We start from the raw sequence: 20,687 nt of genomic DNA, 5'->3' as shown, positions 1-20,687 counted from the left end.
TGTTTCTCCACAGTGAGATGGAGAATGCCCTTCTCCTTCATCCAAGATATTAAATGTAATCTTTAGCTCTTGTTCTGATTCTCCCTCCCCATCTTTAACTCCCTCATTTGTCACTTACCCTCTTTCAAGCCTCCACCACTGATTCACTAACACCACCAATTACTCAACCTATTTCCAGTTAACAGGTACAGTATACTTCAATGTCTATCATTTCACTTTCTCACTTCCTCTACTCAACTCATTTTAGGGTTTATGGAAAGCACTTTCCCACAGGCTGCTAATTCTAGTAAGCATATTGGGATTGACAGATCTAGAACCCCATTTATTGCTGTCCAGATAGAGACTTTGGGACCTTGCCCTTCATGCTACCAAGTTGGGATTTTTGTGTTTGATGTAAATAAGGGTAAAAGAAAGACAACATCAGGAAGGACCTTTACCTGCTTGTGAAGCACTAAAGCTCAGGCTTGTGCCTACCCCTGTATACCCACACATTCCTCCCTTCTAGATTCCTGCACCAAAAATGAATTTGCTTATTTATTCATTATGAGTGCTGAAGCCTGATTCCTATGTAACAGTTTAAACTGCTCTGAAGTCAAACCAATCCTCAAATAAACTAGCTGAAGCAAGACCATATTTTTGTTATGTTTCTTTTTTTCTAGAAATTGGATCATTTAGGAATTTGGTTTTAATATTATTCAGAATCTCTGTTTGAAACTAATGATTTTCCACTGACTCATCTGTACAACAACAGCTTTGAAGATGCAGCTCATCCTACTACAGGGCTTATGTAACTCCTGACTATTGTATAAGCAAACCCAGGTTATACTAATACAAATAATACATCTCAACCTAGCTGAGATACAAGGAATGGAGCATGGGAACACAGAACCACAATGTTTTGCCTGGAGAGTGACAATGAGAAGCAGCAAACTTTCTCATTCAGTTTTGCAACAGACTTACCAGTAGCAAAAAGCAGTTTCCTCGGGTCCTGAAAAACAGACAGGAAAAAGAAAGAATCAGCATACATGATGCTGTATCTCTATGAGTAACGTCATAATAATAAGTAGCTCATAAAGCTCACACACTTGAAGGCATAAACAATCCCTAAATCTGGACACAGGAATGGATTTGGTATTTGCTAACAGTTTACACTGACTGCAATTCAACATAAACTAAACCCTCAGCCGTTTCATTCCCCCCGTGAAGACAATTCCGATCTGTTATGAAAAGCTGGGATCCAGGTAGCTTTACCGTTAATCATTTTTTGAAAGCTCAACTTTACTCATACCTTTAGGAGGAGGGAAGGCAGCAGAGCAGAGAGATATTTTGAATTTAAAGGAAAGACAAGTGGCAAGCATTTTACTGCCAGTAACATTACCAAGAGATTTGCAGTGGTCTCTGGTGAAGGAGGGCTAAACACCAAGGAGATGACAAATACAAGGCCAGAGGTTCCTGTGTCCTTCACCACATGTGGAAGGGAAAGGGGATATTTCAACCTCACAGGAAACTGCCTCACTCCCCCTGAGTCCTACATGTCATGAGGTTTTCTCTTCACTGCAGAGAAAATCTATTTTCTTTTAAAACTTACAGTAAAATGCAGTGAGGGGAGGTGAGAGTTTTCATACAGGTCTGGACAAAGAAAGCATCACTCTCCCTGACCTTGTCATCCAGATGTGCACAGCCATGTAAAGAAGACAACAGCAGCATCCAGACTGCCCACCATAGTTAAAAACCACATTTAAGTAGAATTTAAGCACAGAGGTTCAAGAGCTACTAACGTGCCTAAACTCTGGGAGGTTTCAGTTCTAGAGTTACTAAAGACTTGTTATTATCCCCATTTTCTATTGCAAAATTCCCAAGGCTGCTCAGCACAGGCTGCCATGAACACCCTGGCACGCACTTGCTTGTGGCAAGCTCTTGCTGATGCTCCTGATGAGGAACATTAAGCTGTGGCCTAAGTCTTTTAGGCCACTCCTAACACATGCAGACACACTCGAGGTCAACCCAGAACCTCAGCACAACAGTTGGTGTTGGCATGTCTGTCTGCCATAGAATAGCTTGGTGATTAGATCATTCACCCAGGGAGTGGAAGACCTTGGTTGTTGGTCCTTTTGAGCCTAGGCTGAGTCAAGCTCTCCTTTTCCAGGAAAGGCTGCAGCTGGGATAGGGTCATTCTAAATATTTCCTAATGAAGGTGGTAGAAAAGAAATGCAGACTTGAGACCAGAATCAATATAAACAGAGAGAATTTGATTGTAGCCCAAAAAAAGAAAAGAGTCTTGGACTCTGGTCTTACTCCTAAAATCTGCAAGTCTCTCTCCAGTGCCAAATGCATAACCAACAACCTATAGGAGGGCCTAGGAGTCTGGTGTGCCTGCAAGAGATCTGCATCACAGTCAGAGAAATCAGGTAAACCATGTATTTCATAAGTAGAAGTCAGCTTACAGCCCAGTTCATGCAGACAACTAATTCCACTCAGCATATATACTCCAGTTCGCGCTGCACTTTAAAGATGCAAAATCAGTCCCAAATCCCACTATCCTCAGATGCCCAATACCTGTCACATAGCCCTACATTGTAAATAGTGGAAATGCAGAACATATTTTTCCAAACAGCAGCAGGCCCACCCAAGGAACAGAGCAAGGCAGAAGAGAAGCAGGAACACAAGGTGCAAGGTGAAAGGACTTGATGACAGCATTCATAATCAATAGGACTAAATCCCTCTGGGTTTAATAAAAAGTGCTCAATACATGCTTTGTCCAGAGAAAGAAGTAAAATCCTCAGAAATTCACATGATGGTGAGTTTTCCGTGCACAGAACAGCAGCACTATAAAGATCAAAGGATGAACCATACAATAGAATTGAATATACAAATACCCATACGCAAACTATGAAAGGGCAGCTGGCTCACCTCACCACGATAGTTCGCTACATTTATTGCCAGAAAGTCTTCATTGTAGTTCTGAGAGAAGTTAAGAGCGTTCACCAGATGAGCAGCAACATGTAAGACTGAAAGAAATAGTAAATCTGAGGTCCATAAACAAGAGGTAGATGTTCCTCTGAAGTAAAGAAGAATGGCTACCCAGATGCCAAGCTATAACCACATCATCTGCAAGAGGTGCGTCAGGGACTAAGGAATTCTTTTTCAAAGGTAAATCAGGTTATAGATACTGATGGCAGAAAGCTGCATGTATTTATATGTGTTTTACCACTACATCAATTATTTTCATACTGGGAGACAACACCAAAAGGTGTCCACACAAGAGTGTTCTTTCACCAAATTGGGTATTTGTCTCCACTGCTCCCTCTTCTGCAGATAAGCTGGTAGCACCCTATTTCTTCACTGAAATTCTTTAGGCACAACAAAGGGTCACTTGCAGTGGCAGATGTTGGCCTGCTCTTTTAGACCTGTTCTTTTAGAAACTGGAATTTTAAGGAAAGCCTTGGCATTAGAATATAACCCCAAGTGTTTGAAGGAAAAATAAACCACAACCCACATACATCTGACAAAGCACTCACAATTTAAGATAGGGAAGCACAGAGCAAGACTACCCCCAAACGTACTGTACAAGAAAAAACACAAAGTGCTGCTTCAGTGTGTGTTCACAAACAAGCTGCTACTCAGCACAGTAAGATCTCACCTGAAAAGATGCATATTGTAACACCACACGTCACATGGAAAGTTTTACTTTTATCGAGCAGCCTTCTGGTTTTCCTGCTGGCAACCTAGTAAGAGAAGAATTCAAGCAATCTCTCTTCTAAAACACAGCAAACAGAAAAAATACTAACAGCAACTGAGGTGATGTAACAGCAGCTTCAGTTTTTACTAAGTTTAACACCCTCGCATGCCCAGTACCTAAATGTAAAAACAACAGGATTATGTCACCGAGCCAATTTTGAGACTTTAATGAAGAAATCACAGTTGGGTCCATATTAGATGTCAAGACCACATAAAGTAATGTCCCTTCTGCCCTTAAAATTTAGGAATTCCAGCACTAATTGTTGCAGGCAGTAGACTCTCTAGTGAACAGGATCAGAGGGAAAGGGGTATGGCATGCATAAATGCATGTATAGGCATCAAATCTTATAGGTACTGTCATACGATGAACAGAACCCATAGGTTCAATCTGCAGCCATTTAGAAAACACAAATGCTCCTCAAAGTGTTACTCAAATTTCTGCAAAAGCAACTCGTGAATTGCAAATAAACTAAATTATTCTTTACTGAATATTAGCATAGGAAACAAACCCTCTTAGCTCCGACAGAACTTCTTCTCCCATGCTAATGGATATATCTGATTGAGTATTTTTACTCAAGGTTCTGTCACCTCCAGTAGGACGCTTCTGGTCATGCAGAGACAAAGTTCTTTTGCTCTGTTGAACTCTACTAGAAAGCAGTAGAGAGGACACAGATGGCTTTTATATTAGAGTCGGGAAAGAAGGAGACTTTGTCTGGTTACAATTCCACAGCCTTCCACAGGTTACAATTCCCTATCCTTCAAAAATGCACTGAAAATGCCTTCGTTACAAGAAGTCCAATCAAATCAGACAATGCCAGTCAAGGCAGTCTTCAAAGGAGTCATGAATCGAGGATGAATGCCTGATAACCGCACCACACAGGCCCATACTGTATAATAATAAATAGGGATAAACCAGACTTTTTTCCTATTATTTCCTATTTAGACTAAACAGAGACCAGGGCCCTCATCTTCACTGCTGCTGCATTCTGAGGACAGTGCTTACCTTCTGAGATCCTCGCAGGAAGGCCAAGAGAACACGGCACATTGGTAGAAGGACCAGGCAGCAGTTGAGATTGAGGACAGATGCCGAAGCTCTGCTAACACACAATCCTAGCTGAACAAATATAGCAAGAGTTAGATTACAGGGCGAAAAGACTCTCTAATGGTTCAGGTGTCAGCATTCACCCTCCTGTTCTTTGCTGTGAAACTGAACAGTTCCCATGCTCTCAGAATGGTGGAGTTTAATGACGGTTTACGTGTTCTGGAAAAAACATGTTTTACATCAAATTAATTTTGTCAGCAGTTATGCCAGCAAATGACAACTTTCTACTGAAAAAAACAATACCCTCATCAGTGCCCAAAGCCACGTGGAAGAAAACATATCTGAGACAACAATAAGCGTCCACTGAGAAATTACCTGAACGCTTCAACAGACTTAATTAAATCACAACGAGGGATAAATACCATGAAGACACTACACAGACATTCAAGTAACACGTAATGATTTTCTGGTAAAGAAGCCAGAAAAAGATGTTAAAAAATCATATTGATTCAATGAAGCTGAAATGATAATATTGTTTCAAGGAGCGTTACAGAATCGTCACAGAACTCATCCATTCACACTGTGCAGTGCCATATTTGGACCTAAAGAAAGCAGGTTTTCTTCAGTTTAACTGCTCAATAGCTGGGAACTGTAATGAAGTCTAATTTCACTAATGCTTTCACTGGTATATTTGGAACTTACATAATTAGAACAAAACCACTTGTCAAATGAATGAACAAAGCACACATTAATGTCATAACCCCGTATTTTTTCACCTTATTATATTCTCTCATTCATTTGTGATTTTTAAAGAAGTTAGTAAAATGCCTTTATTCTCCTACTTATTAGGTTGAATTACCATTTTACTAGCTTATATAAAAGATACTTTTAGACTGTCAACAGATTTCTGGAAGGGTATTTCTTACAGTGTTCTCTTATGCCCAAGTTTTTCAACTCCTGAAGAAATTAATAGAAATCTATCATAAGCTAATTCAAATACTGCAGAGATATGCAAATGATTTGAACAGGTAAAAATTATCTCATTAAAAAATATAAAAGTTATATTACTTTTTCAAAACAAAACTTTATGTCAAAAAAGAACATCTCCTATTTCTCAGTCAGAAAAAAAAAATCAGCAGGGAAACATTTATTACATTCATATGCTAATCATCAAGAAGAAAAAAATGGAGAGAAACAAAGGGTTTATTTGGGAATGTTATTTTTTTCACAAAAATTATTAGAAAAGCCTGGTCATTTCAAAATTTATAATTGTTATTAGTTGTTTTTTACAGACTTATCTACATGTCACAAAAATATATGAACATACAAACTAAACCATATAACTGGGCTTCAGTGTGTCTAGGAAGATCCTAAGCATAATGGCATGGCAGGAGCTCCTCACTGTCATAAAACATCAAAACTGCCTGCTCTCACAGTTAGTAACACCCCATTTGCACCCCGCATTCTCTGCAGTACATCTGGGCACAAAACCGGCAGGCAAACAGAAGGTAAAGATGCTCAATCTACCTGAAGCATCAACCTCTCCACCAAAATTCAGTTTCTTTAATGGCCATGTTACATTATTTAGTTGGGCATGAGTGCTAAGGGACCTCCTTATCTGTGGGAGATGGGACATTACCACCTCCCATAAAAGAAAGCAGTCATCAGGGCACCCTCTCTCAAAAGCTGCCCATGAGAAACAGGAGCAAGTACCCTATGCATTCTGCTCTACCTTTCTCTCTGCTCTGTAAATGTTCACAGATCAGATCTCACAAAAGTTATACTGAGAGGGACACTTACAGCAGAGGCATCTCTAACCTAATGAATTATAGAAAATAAGACTGGAATGAAGCGCATCACTTAGCTCTTTCCCACTCTCCAGACCTCCTCCACAGTTTCTTCCAACGCACTGTTAGTGCTTTTTTCCCTGACATAAAATCTCCCTCCTTTGCTTCTATTTCATGTTACTTCACACTCTGTTCATATGTACAATGAGAAATTATTCTTGCTACTTTTCCCTCACTAGTCATGCTCCTCAGACTTTAGGTCATTCTCTCTTTTCCCCTTTGGACTCTCCCAACTAGTTATCAGCCAGACCTGGTCCACAGCTCAAGTGCAATGACTACAATTGCGCACCAGCTACAATGGTCACAGCCTTAGAAACTAAGCTGAGATTTTATTGAATGTTGATGTCACTTCCCACTTCAAAGTATGATTTTAAAAGGAAATGTGAACAACCACAATAAATGTTTCTCTATCCTTGCCCACAGTAGCTTAAAGGGACTTTAGAACATTGCAAATATTTTTCGACTATCAGATAAAACACAGTACCCTTGAAATGACTGGACTTAATGGAGAGTAAAATGTCTCTATGATGTGCTGTTTGCATATACAAGACTGTCTCTATTTTCATTAATTATTATTCCTCTAAAGGGAAACTAAAAATGAGCTTTATACCTCATAAAAGTAGTAAATTCAAAAACACGGTCATTAAAATACATATAAGCATTTTTATGAGAGTTTTACTGATGTGCTGTAGTATCACAGTGGTTTAAAGAGCATGATTTGAAAAACCCAAGAACTATGTAGAACTAACGTTATGCAAAACCCACAAGTAAACTGAACAACCTTTATAGCTCTTGAATAACACCCAAAAGGTGGAAAAAGTTGCAATTACAATTAATAAGTAAAGCAATCTGAAAATTGTAATAATTTCTATTGTACGACCTATATGACACATTATTCGTTTCTCAAGAGCTTATGTTGTCTTGGAGTTTAAACACAAACCAGGCATGATATTTGTTATCCTACTTTATGAAGCACAACTATTCTTCTTACAAAAGAGCCTAGCTTGGAATAGTCTACAATAGAGATAATTCTACACTGTATGGCATTAAATACATGAAATCATTTACTGTAAGAAATAAGTAAAATGCCAAACAATTTAACTGTTTAAAAAAACATGAACCAATGATGATGAGCAGAAAGAGCTAACCTACTAACCTCTGTGGATGTTTTTCCCATTCGCTATTTAACAAATAGCAAATATTCATGGCAATTCAATTACTGTGGAAGAATGTCCTTACACTGATTTAATTCAATGCTATCAGCATCTCTTCAAAAGAAAATACAGAGAGCAGGAAACTACTTCTTTGTATGTGCAGTGTACTTCTAGGAAAGCTTGATGCAAACACTTTCACCAATGGTTCATTTAAGGTTTTATTCTGAAGAATTAAAGTTGGGCAATGCTTGCTACAAGAAGCCCATGACCAATTTGAAACACTGGTAAAAGTAATACATTTAGCAATGCCTAGAATAACAACTCATGCAAGACACAGAAGAATAACAGAGTACTAAGTTTGCTCTTAACATATATCCAAAGGCTAAAAACATCCCCATGAAACTAATTCTTTCCAAATGGTTTCCAAGAGGTTTCATTCTCGACTTCCTTCGCATTGCCTGGGTGACACGGTAACAAATGAACATGGATTTTTATACTAGAGTAGAATGAAAGATGATTTTTCCTCCAAGGCAACTCACTGGTTCTAGAAGGGAATATATATCTTTATTCTCCTTCTATGATTCTATGATTAAGTAGCTAAGAAATGAAAGAAATATAATCTTCTTTTCTTTCTAAGATTATTGTTTTAAGGAAAAAAAGAAGTATTATTAAATGTTAGTACTATGTGAAATTTTTGTAGGATTAAAAACCAGAGGAAAAACCACCCCAAAAATCTCTGTTGGACACTCTTTTTCATCCACCTTTGCTGATACCATATCCAAGCATTTGATAACTCCTTCGGTACTCTGCCTACCCAGTATCACACACACTGTTAGCCTATTTCATGGAGGGGAAAGAGGCATAAAAAAACTAAAGGACTAATCGAATATACAGAGGAGATCTGTGGCAGGGATAACAGGTCTTACAAGATTTCAGACCAAATGTTCATCTTTATTCACCTATTAATCAGTTTGTTCGATCTGTCAGAATCCTAACATCAGGAAATGCAATTCTTAAAAACACATGGTTTAGTGCGTGGTGTCCTGCCCATGGCAGTGTGTTGGAACTACATGATCTTAAAGTCCTTTACAATCCTGACTATTCTATGATTCTATGATTCTGTCTGCCTTGCTGAGTTATAGGAGTGCCAGGCAGGATGATACACACACAGGCTGGAAGTGATCTCAAATTATCTTCCAGATCTGTCCCAGACCATCCTTCTTCTGTAGCCACAGTGCAAACCATTACAGCCTTTTATATATTAATTCGTAATAACAACTTGGATGCTTGATCCTGAAAGATGCAGCATGAGCTGAACTCCACAAATTTTGTCATGATTCAAGGGATTAAGTGTACCTAAGTCCCCCCAAGAGATTCACAACACACTGCAACTCATGGCCAGAGCAGTAAGTTGGTTATTGTCATATCTGAGTCACAGTCACATGTGTCCAATACTAAGGGCTTCTTTTCTGTTGAATTACTTCCCCTTATCCCACACAGTAGGTAATATGGTCTGTAAAACGGGTTTTCTGGAGTGTAATGCACCTATTTTTAAGACCTGTCCTTGCTGGAGTACCATGGGAACCCTGCAATAATACATACTATAATGAATAATCAAGCAATGAAACACTTTGGCCATAATTCAGTTCTGTTCCACACAGAGTATTATGCCATGATCATCTCAGAACAAGGAGCAATGATGACAAGGCTATTTTTAACACCGGTCTACATGATACAGTAGTAAAAACTGCAGTTAATCATTCATGATGTACCTCTACTAATAGAACCTCCACTATTAAGAGTTTCATAAGCAGTTCTGCCAAGGTGGAAGTTCTCCCATAAAAGTTAGCAATACAGATGTCCTTTACAGGACAGCAAAGATGCTTAACTCTGGGCTGTCCAGGAAGAACAAGGGATTGGGGGAAAAAATGTTTTGGCAAACAAAAGGTCTAGGATAAGGCAAAGAGAATGCAAGAACTGATTTACTTGCAAATTCAAAGGGACTATCAAGATAAGGTCTTGTGGATTAACACCCTGAGTCTTCATCAGGGAATCCTGCATATATATTTATGTATATATATATAGCTTCCATAGCAACATAAATCTATTATTAGACATTTTTGACACATGTAACACTGTAAAGAGCAAATCCCAAATAGCCTGGATCAAGACATTAAATAACAAAACCACACTGCATTAAGGAAAATAAAGGGTCAAGACACACAACTCCCTCCAATGCTTAGACGGGGCGGAAGCAGGCTGCAGGGTGGCTGTATAAGGATCAATGAAAGCAGAATTTGGCCTCAGTTAGTAAAATCTCTACCATTACAATAAACTAGAAAGGAGAGACATGCAAGTTAATGGAACATCTGGAACCTATTCCAAGCAGTGAATAAAGATGACATAATTGTACTGCACAGTAAGAAGGCGGCAACTGTATAGATAAAAAAAGCGAGGCAGCACTTTTCCTTTTCAGTCCCATTTTCAGTTATGCAGTCTCTTCCCAATATGATCCTTCTGAGAATGCATTTTCTTCCCTTTGGTCTGAAACCCAGAAGCTTATTGCTTGCATTAAAATCCATTTGACTACATTAGAGTTATTTCAGCAGGGACTAGAGAGTGAATAGGGAGAAACCTTTTATGCCACGACAAGATGAGCCCAATGTACTTTCTGTTCATGGGGAACCCAAGCAACAAAAACCAGGTATTACATTAAATGCTGCTAAAAGCAAGATTTAAGTTCTATAGTTAAGTCCAGTACTGAATTCAAGCCTGAATTTGTGGGTCAGAAGCAAGCAAAAAAAAATACAGCCAAACTCATCTGAAGGGAGAAATCTTGAAGTCCACAAAGAAATGAATCATCTGGACAACTTCTTAGACTGAGCAGATACAAAACCTCCAACAATGAAGATTTTGGAGTGATGTCAGGTAGTTTATGAATCCTCCCTCCTCTAATTCATGCCTACTTCGTCTTGTAATACCTGTCATGAACATGCAGATCAGAATACTACTTCCTTTTTTGCCACACTCTTTTATAACAAAGCCATGCCTTTTGGATGGTTCCCGGGCTTCCCTTCTTTAAGCAATGTAAGCCCACAAGTTAACATTTATTAAATTACAAAAAATTGAGATTCTTCACCTGGATCATGCTCCTGAACCAGTGGCAATGAATGCATTCATGCAGCGAGACTATGGTCTGCAGTGTTAAAAGCAATTAAGCATCCAAAGGGAGAGCTCATCAAAGCAAAAGTACTGGGAAGGGCTTTATATCCATTAGGTCCTGGCTGAACTTGCACTATAAGAATCATATAATCACAGAACAATTCTGGTTGGAAGAGACCTTGGCATGTCTCTATTCCAACCTCCTGTTCTAAGCAGGTTCAACACAAAACTCAGGCGAAGTTTGCTCAGGGTTTTGCCCCATTAGGTTTTTAAAACCTCCAGGGATGGAGATTCCACAGTGGGAATGTGGCTGTGGGACTCAAACTGAACAAAGACATTTAACCCAACATAAATTTACCCATTAAATTTTGTGGCATAGAATAGGCTGATTAAGTTTGTCGTGGCACAGCAGTGTCTTCGACTTATTTATTCTCTTTGCACTTCCAGGACACCACCATGCTCATGGTACCTTTTTACAGGTATAAAAATAGGGATCAGAAAGATTGCAATTGAAAGACTGAGAGTTATGTACCTAAATGATGTTAAAATCCTGTGCTAAGTGTCTTGTTCAGCATCGCAGAGGATGCAACCGAAAAAGAATTAAACTGAGCCTCCTTCTGTGGAAGGCTGAAGGAAAGTGAACCACTGAATGAAAGACTAACCTCATTCCTTCTTCTTCACATCAGAAAGAAAACACACGGCATGAAAATGTGGCAGAACTGAATATATTCAGGATATTCAGTACAAGATCTCATTTCACAGCACGATCTGATTTCCTACAGCAACTCTTCTTGTTCTCCATCCTGTTACTTGGTAAACAATAAAATTACCTGTGGTAAATCTTTCAGTGCTGCAAGTGCAGTTCTTAAGGAGGTTTTAGGCTATTGGAGCATATGAAAAGAGAAAAGAACTCCTTAGCAGACCTCACTGAAAAACAAGAGGATTTTTTAACACAAAAAAAACACCATTCCTTTTTGCCATTTTTTGTTAACTGCGGGAAAAGGAATCAATTTTCATGAAAGGATCTGCAAAAAAGTTAATTCTGTTAAGATAAAAAAAAAAACAATTGTTGAATTATAAATCAAGAACTTTCATCTAAATCTCAAAATATTCAAACAAGAAACAGCACACAGAGGGACTGCAAGCCACTCACCCTCATGTTGTGTGCAGTTCTGGTGTCCTCAATATAAAAAGGACATGGAACTGTTGGAACAAGTCCAGAGGAGGCCACGAGGATGATCAGGGGACTGGAGCACCTCCTGTATGAAGACAGGCTGAGAAAGTTGGGGCTGTTCAGCCTGGAGAAGAGAAGCTGCATGGAGACCTCATAGCAGCCTTCCAGTATCTGAAGGGGAGCTATAGGGATGCTGGGGAGGGACTCTTCACTAGGGACAGTAGTGACAGGACAAGGGGTAACGGGTTAAAACTTAAACAGGGGAAGTTTAGATTGGATATAAGGAGGAAATTCTTTACTGTAAGTAAGGGTAGTGAGGCACTGGAATGGGTTGCCCAGGGAAGTTGTGAATGCTCCATCCCTGGCGGTGTTCAAGGCCAAGTTGGACAGAGCCTTGGGTGACATGGTTTAGTGTGAAGTGTCCCTGCCCGTGCAGGGGGGTTGGAACTGGATGATCTTAAGGTCCTTTCCAACCCCAACTGTTCTGTGATTCTACGATTCTAGAATGGAGAGGAAAATGGTTACGCAGATGGGCCATGGGCCCTCTCAAACCAATACAGGAAAAAAAAAAAAGAGGAGCAAAAATCCCTGTGAAAGGGAACAGCAGCAGTAGCATGGGTACATGTATGGGTTTCTGAAGAGACTAAAATTGGGTTCAGTCTTCTCAGCCTGCAAAATAATCATGATTTAAACACATACACAAATATATTGAAGAGAAGGGAGAAAACTAATTCTGGGGTCTAAGAATGATATTTAGACAAACTTTGACCCAAAGCATCTTATGGACTTGGCACTTCACTTTCCTCCCCATTTTGTAAAGTCCCTAAACTGCTCTGGTATTCTTTCTCACAGCTGCAGACACAGTAAGACAAACTCACACACACGGTCTCCTGGTCCTCATCTCCTGACCAAGACAAGGAACCTGTTGCTTGAATCATCTCACAGGTTCTGAGCCCACATTATGTTACTTTGCATGTGCCTTTCATTTTGAAGTATGAGAAGACCAAAACAAACCACAAATAATGAGCTGGTACAAGGCAGACAAGTCTTCTGAATTAAGAACTTTGCTGACTGATACCAGTTGGATTGGGTTAGAATGGTAAGGGTTTGGTAGCGGCAGGGTTACAGGAGTGGCCTGTGTGAGAAGGTGCAGGAAGCTTCCTCCATGTCCTGCAGAGCAAACGCAGCCGGATCCAAGACAGACCCATCACTGGGCAGCGCTGAGCCCCTCAGTGATGGTGGCAGCACCTCCGAGATAGCTTATTTAAGAAGGGGAAAAATCTGCTGCACGACAGTATCTGTGAGAGAGGAGTGAGAACATGTGAGAGCAACAGCTCTGCAGATACCCGGGTCAGTGCAGAAGGAGGAGAGGAGAAAAGATTCCCTGCAACCCGTGGTGCAGACCATGGTGAGGCAGGCTGTGCCCCTGCTGCCCATGGAGGTTCATGGTGGAGCAGATCTCCACCTGCAGCCTATGGAGGACCCCAGCCTATGGAGGACCCCAGGCTAGAGCAGGGGGATGCCAGAAGGAGACTGGGATCTCATGGGCAGCCTGTGCTGGAGCAGGCTTCTGGCAGGACCTGTGGCCCCATGGAGAGAGAAGCCCAGGCTGGAGCAGGGGAAGAGTATGAGGAATCCTTCCCTGAGAGTGAAGGAGTGGCAGAGACAATGTGTGATGAACTGACCACAGCCCCATTCCCCATCCCCCTGTGCTGCTGCCAGGGAGGAGGTAGAGAATACAGGAGTAATGCTAAGCCTGGGAAGAGGAGGGGGAAAGATGTTTTTTTTAGGATTCAGTCTTACCATTATCCTGCTCTGATGTGATTGCTAATAAATTAAAACTAATTTCCCAAGCTGAGTCTGTTTTGTCCATAATGGTAGTTGGTGAGTGATTGCTCGCTGTTACATCTCAACCCACAAGCTTTTCAATCTATCTTCTCTGCTCTGCCCGGTTGAGGGTGACAGAGCAGCTTTGGGGGGCACTGGCTATCCAGCCAGGGTCAATCCACCACACCAGCTGACAATCTGCTCCAACGTGGTGACCCAAGCACACCTGCTTTATAAGCAACCCACTAGCTCTGCCAGGAGCAAACACAGTTTTCAAATGGATGCCCTGGTCTACAAAGCCATCAGTAAGTACAGTACAGTAATACTGAACACGTTCTCATGCTTTGTCTTTCAGGAGTGATCATCAGGAAGGATTTAAGTATTTTCATTCCCTTCTTTTCGCACTGCTTTTGCTAACATTTATTTCTTGAACCCATCTGAGTCAGCCATAAGAAAAACTAAAAGTAGATCAGGTCAACTTAGTTCTAGGAAGCTCACAGAAGCTTACAGAACTCACTAGCTATGGCAATGATATCAACCATAGGAAAAAATACATCCTGGATGTTTCACCAAAGGTGAAACCCAGAGGCTCTACAGCAGGTTAAGATGTGCATCACCTCTGCTTTAACCCCATGTCAGCTTCCAATTGAAATCCACCCCTGAGCATGGCACAGTGCTACAAAGCATCATATTATTGATTCACTTTTTCCTGGATTCTCAAATTGTGAGCAGCCCTAAAGCACTTTCAGTTAACCCTTACTCTATCCCTTTGGATAGAAACCATTTCAAACAACTGCAATGGCATAGCTGTGGATAACTTCACAAGACAGGCCAGTATCTCACTTCCCCAAATGATCTTTATGGGTAATTCTGGCGGTGATGGACGTTACCCTTGCTAAATCAAAATGGTCTAATGACCATTCAGACTCCATGCTGATGCTATATTAAATACCAAAACTGAAAGTATATAGATTACAGCAAATTATGCAGAATGGAGGATCTGTGAGACTGAAAAGAACTAGAATTTATCAAAAGAATTCCTTTAGCAACAAGCTTGGCTAACGCTTTTGACGACAAAATCTGAGCTCCAGTCCTCTGTTGAGCATGTTGGTGCTCCTGTGAGCCTGTCTGCAGCTGGGGCACTGGGAGGGAATTGAGGAGGCGGAAGGAGAGCTGCCCCATACTTAACTGGTGCTTTTACTTCTCAACACTTTTTACTCCTAAACAACTGTCAACAGGATCCCAGTGATCTCCTACTTGATCTTTTCCCACTCTGCAGAGCTAAACAGGCAGTTTGTGTCGTCTTTGATTACCAAATGCATTCTGCCCTTTTCCCACCTCCCAGCAGCTCAATTTCCAGGGCAAAAAGTAATGTCCGGGTCACTCACCCCTAACATCTGATGCAAATAGTAATACTGCAGCCCTTGGTAATAGAGCAGGAAGGTTTTCCAGAAGAACCATACATTGAGGGAGAGCCAGAAAAACTGAAATGAAACAGAAACAAGAGATTGTAAGCGCAAGTTACACGTGCGAACTTCGCACTGTTGATTTCATTCAGAACAGTCACATCCCTGCAGTTTCATAAACGTAAGCACACGGAGTGGGGAAAAAAACACCAAACTTTTGGCGTAAAATGCATTAAAATATTAAATGGAATAGCCCCTAGGTGAGAAATCTTCACTTCCATTCGACTTCGCAAACTTTACCTCTGTGACTACCAAGAGTCGGCAAACCCCCCCGCCGCATACCGAGCGCTACTGCAGATCTGTAGTTACACTGCAGTCAAAGACCCAGGGAATACAAACTAGCAACAAAGAGACAAAGCAAGAATCCGACCTCCGAGAAGATGCATCTTCTCCCCCCGACCTTCTCTAACAAAGACCCAACGTCCCGACCGCGATGCCCGCGGACACCCGCACTTATCCCACCCGCGGCGCACTCGTGTCCCCTGTACCTAGCACCGCGCACCGGTAACCCGGACACCGAGCACCACCGGGACCTCCCCGACTCCCCCGGGCCCAGCGCCATCGACGGACCCCCACCGCCCCCCCCGCTCGGGGTAGACCCCTACCAGGAAGAGGTGTTTGCTCCCCTCGTTGGCCAGCCAGCTCCTGCAGGACAGAGCCATGGCGCGGGGCAGCACCCGGGGGTGTGGGGGGGCGATGTGCGGGCTCGCCCTCCTTTTCAGCCGGGCCGAGCCGAGCCGGTCCTCCCCTGTCCCCACCCCTCACCCCCCGCCCGGGCTTCCGGCCGCCGGGGCGTTGCGCTCCGGCCCCTCCGCGCTCCAGCCCCCCCATCCCGGCCCCGCTGCGGCCGCTGCCCCTTTGTCTGCTGTGTGCGGGGCTCCCCCCGGACCCGCGGCGGAGGAGCCGGGGGCTCGGCAGGGGACACCCCCGACGGGGCTCCGGGCCGCCAGAGACTCGGCTGCGGAGGGATGGGGCCGGCTCCTCCCATCCCCCCACCGGCAAAAGCGTGTTTTCCCGACGGAGAATCCCGTCCGAGGGGTTTCCCTTTGCCCAAACGGGGGAAACGCGACACAAGAAGCCGGAGGGAGTGGGAGAGCAGCCGTGATTGCAGCTCCGCTGCGGTGCGGGGGAAAACAAAGAGGCTGCCCAAGAAACTACTGTCTGGACTGCACATAGAGTTATGGAATAGTTTGGGTTGGGAGTTTCAAAGGTTATCATCTAGTGCAGCTCCCCTGCAGTGAACAGGGACACCTTCCAACGGGGCCCTCGAAAGCTGGATGGGCCAGACTGTGCTACTGTCAGTCTGATCCTGCTCTCTCCAAGGGGCACGGGAAGGGGCACTCCTGTGCCCGGCACAAACAGCTGAGTGTTCAGCACCCCAGCCTCAAGAAGGGGTGCTCCTGGCACCTCCGTATCCACAAGGTGCTGTGGGCATCTCCACATCCATAAGTTGCTGTGGGCGCATCCATAAGGTGCTGCGGGTACCTCTGCATCCATAAGGTGCTGTGGGCACAGGCACAGGGTGCTGTGGGCACCTCTGCATCCACAAGGTGCTGTGGGCACATCCACAGGGTGCTGTGTGCATTTCCGCATCCACAGGGTGCTGTGGGCACCTCTGCATCCATAAGGTGCTGTGGGTGCATCCATAAGGTGCTGTGGGCACATCCCCAAGGTGCTGTGGGTATTTCCTCATCCACAGGGGACTGTGGGCATCTCCACATCCACAGGGTGCTGTGGGCACCTCCGCATCCAAAAGGTGCTGTGGGCACATCGATAGGGTGCTGCAGGCACCTCCACATCCAAAGGGTGCTGTGGGCACATCCACAGGGTGCTGCAGGCACCTCCGCATCCACAGCGCCCCATGGTCTGACCACTGAGTTTTGCAGCCAGTCTGCTTTTTGTGGTGGTCTTCATGTTTGGTTTGGATTGGGTTTTTTTTGGAGGGGGAGTTGCCCTGGCTGCTGATTTTCATGTTAAGTAAAAGCTTTTAAACACCCTTGTTGCTACAGCTTTTAAATACAACACCCTCATGATTCACCGGGGGAGCTCCCACTCTGAGCCAGGCACTGTGGTGCACACATTGCTCCTTGAGATAGCAGCAGCAATGACAGCTGGCACAGAGCAGGGCTGTTCTTCTGGGAGATGCCAAGACCAAAGAGCAGTGCTGAGAAGTCTCATCCAGTCCAGCCTGAGCTGGCTGTCTTCCTCTTAGGAAACTTGCCATGTTTTGTATTCCTCATAAGCCTCATGCCAAGGGAGGAAGCTAAGTACCATCTTTCTCCAGTCCTATATAAAGATAGGAGGGAGCATCTGACCCATGTGTGGTCCTAAGCATAAAGAGCACAGGTAGGGCATAGCTCCTGTGAAACTTGGTTGGGGATATTTCGGGTCTGTTTCAGAAAGTGGCAGGATTTCTATGGCTATATGAGGTTCCAGGTGAAGTTTTGGAACAGCAGAACAGAGAAATACAACTATTGTATATCACTGAATGACACTAAAAGTAAAACTAGTGGAAGGGAAAAGACATTTTGAATTTAACACTCACCAGAACCACAATTTGATGCCAAAGCAGCTCTACCAGCAAAGGAAATAGTATAGTTTACTTATGTTGTTTGGTATTTCCATTCACTTCCTCATTTCTGTTGGAATGTAAAGAGAAATGGAAACTGCTTTCAGAGAACCAGATGATGAAACCTCCCTAGACAAGCATGTCAAAGCTGGGAGGACAGAAAGTAAAACTCATTGGATATGTTAGGCCTAATAACATGGGGCCTCAGCCAAAGCTGCAGCCTCAGCGAGCACAAACAAACTCAAAATAATTTGTCCATGCCATATTTGCCCATTAGAAATGCCTGAAGAATCAGCTTAGGCAGGATTTGGCCCCCTCTCATGAAGCTGGTGACTCACCAGCCAGCAAATTCACTTCACTGCCCATTTACCGAGTGTTGTAATGCATGTGGAGTACATGACTCATGCTACATCAACATGGGATCCTACATCGTATCTAGGTACAGAGCAAGGAGTTTGTTTTTGTAGAAAACATCACCTTTTGCTTCCTGCCTGGAAACAGCCAAGGGGTTTCCTTGATACTTGGGATGCTTGGCATACTTGAATGAGTATCAGGAAGATGCTGGCAGAGACCAGTGCCACAGTACAACTGTGTTCTTCCTCTGTAGAAAAGGCTGAGTTTACATGTGGCTAAACTGTGCCTTCCCAGGAAGTTTCCTGTCTTCTTTCTCTGTGTGAAACCATCCCAGATGTACATGAGCACGTGTTTTAAACTCCCTGGTAAGAGTACTCAGATATGGCCATAGATGCTGGTTACAACCTGGATAATTAAATTATGACTGTCAAACATCATTTGAGCATGAGCTCATCTCTTCTCTGCTTCATGAGCATCCATCCTCCAGTTATGCTGATCTTGGTGTTTCATCCCATCAGCTGGACAGAGGCAGACAGTCCTTCTTAGAGACTGAGCACATACTTTCTCTGGTAAGATTGCATCAGCAAACTCACCCTGACTGCACACTCAACTTCCAACTCTACTTCCTGTCAACTTACCTACAGTCAAATCTACTCCTACAACATTTTGTTGAGTGTTGTAGTTAATGTTCCAGACATGGCTTAGAAGGTTTCTGGTGTTGAAACTTTGCCAACGTACCTGAGAGTCATCCAGCACAGCAGTGTGTCCTTCCAGTTGGGGTGTGATCTGGGCACTTCATCTCCTGCTCTGTTGCAAGCTAGATTTAGGCAGACAGGTCCTTAAGTTCTGCCTGTATCCCTAAGGAGGTTGATCCTGGGGATGCCTTCTTGAAGTATTTACCCTCAACACTGAGATCATGGGCGGAGAAGGAAATGTTGGCACCGATTTCATTACAGACAATGGGAAAAGTGCTGTTTCTGCATAATAGCCGAGTGATTAGGGCACTTGCCCAATAGTGGGAAGCCATTGCACTCATATCCCAGGGAGGTTTCCTAACCACTGCCTTTTACCAGAATCAAAGAAGGAAACAATCTCCAAGTGAGCCGCTGTGCAGCCAGGAATGCAAGAGAGAGAAATCAAAGAAAAGCAGAAAACTGAGCTGGCCATGTGGTAACAACATACATCTAAGGAAGGGAGAGGACCATCAAGGAAAAGGAGATTTGGGATGCTGGTTCATTTTTTGTTTCCACTGGAAGAAAAACTGTGGAACAAAGTTCAAAATCCAAAATATTCAGGAGAAAACAGCAATCACAGGAGAAACCAGAAACAGAAAGGTTTCCCCACAAATTAACTTCTTGCATTCCTTTGAAACTTTCTTATTAAACTTAAGCTGCATGCTGTTTCCCTTTATCATTTTTCCTGTAAGTTTAGTGTGTAGCCTCAACATAAGGGTAGAATAGCAATGCAAATGCACGTCACCCTTAAGATCTGTGCCTTGTGAGTAATATGCCATGCGATGGCATATGGCTTTTATGGCTTTACATGTTGTGTCATTTCTTTCCTTTTTTGAAACTGAGTCTTTACATTTGCTGCATACCACAGGATCAACCTGCTTTCTTTTATGCTCCCTAATGGACCTGGAGGCCTCCCTAGGGTGGAATGCTTCTCCAGGTTTGGGTGACAGCCAAGTTCATTAACTTCAGTGAAGCTGCAGTGATTCACAGTAATGCACTATTTACTGCTGCCATAATGTCAAGTGTTAGGCATGGCTCAGAACCACACCTTACCTTACCAGAAAAGTACAGTTTATGCCCAGACACTTCATATGAGAAGTCAGACAACCACAGATGGGAATCTGGTCTTTAATCCTTGTAGACAAAACAAGATCTTCCTAGATCCTATAGCAAAACAGGCAGCAAGGCATGAGTGCACTGATAGCATTAGCAGGCTCCATTTTGTGTCTGTTGAAACTCTGTCCTAAACCAAACCATTCAGGCACAGCTCAACTCCATGCCACAGCCTCAAAACTACGAAGGACAAAACAGAAGGTCGTACAGTATTTAGTCCTCAAATAACCTCCTACACATTCCTGATTCAAACAAGAAAGAAAACTCCAACACACGGCAACATCGTTCATCATAAAAGAATGCAAGCACATAGCACATGGGGAAAATGTGTATAATAAATACAGCTGGAGTGCATTCCATGACAGTTTGAGAGAAATGTCAGTTATATTTATTTTACCAACTGTTGGTAAGATTTTCTTGAACACTCACTACAGAATTAAGCCACGTACCTGTGGATCATTAAACACGCGGCATCATGCACCTTATAAAATGTTTTAGGTCCAATCC

General features: G+C 42.9%; 1 protein-coding gene across 2 annotated transcripts in view; it reads right to left on the bottom strand.

Moving 5' to 3' along the window:
- Positions 1 to 16,184, bottom strand: part of NOX4 (NADPH oxidase 4) — a 107,119-nt gene extending 90,935 nt beyond the window's left edge. The window contains exons 1-6 of one of the 2 annotated variants that reach the window (XM_057399021.1): positions 16,016 to 16,184; positions 15,333 to 15,428; positions 4,742 to 4,852; positions 3,641 to 3,725; positions 2,911 to 3,008; positions 961 to 988 (exon numbers count right to left, since the gene is read on the bottom strand). In XM_057399021.1, the coding sequence (XP_057255004.1) occupies positions 961 to 988; positions 2,911 to 3,008; positions 3,641 to 3,725; positions 4,742 to 4,852; positions 15,333 to 15,428; positions 16,016 to 16,072 (475 nt within the window). In that variant the 5' untranslated portion in view covers positions 16,073 to 16,184. The remainder of the gene's footprint in view (positions 1 to 960; positions 989 to 2,910; positions 3,009 to 3,640; positions 3,726 to 4,741; positions 4,853 to 15,332; positions 15,429 to 16,015) is intronic. The other variant, XM_057399022.1, reaches the window with a different exon arrangement.
- Positions 16,185 to 20,687: the final 4,503 nt, after the last annotated feature.

The sequence above is a fragment of the Pezoporus wallicus genome, unplaced genomic scaffold (assembly GCF_028554395.1).
Source record: "Pezoporus wallicus isolate ANWC-B61680 ecotype Strahan unplaced genomic scaffold, APGP_CSIRO_Pwel_v1 contig_3876, whole genome shotgun sequence".
Lineage (NCBI taxonomy): Eukaryota > Metazoa > Chordata > Aves > Psittaciformes > Psittacidae > Pezoporus > Pezoporus wallicus.
The sequence above is the reverse complement of the archived record's forward strand: the minus strand, read 5'-3'. Positions and strand labels throughout refer to the sequence as shown.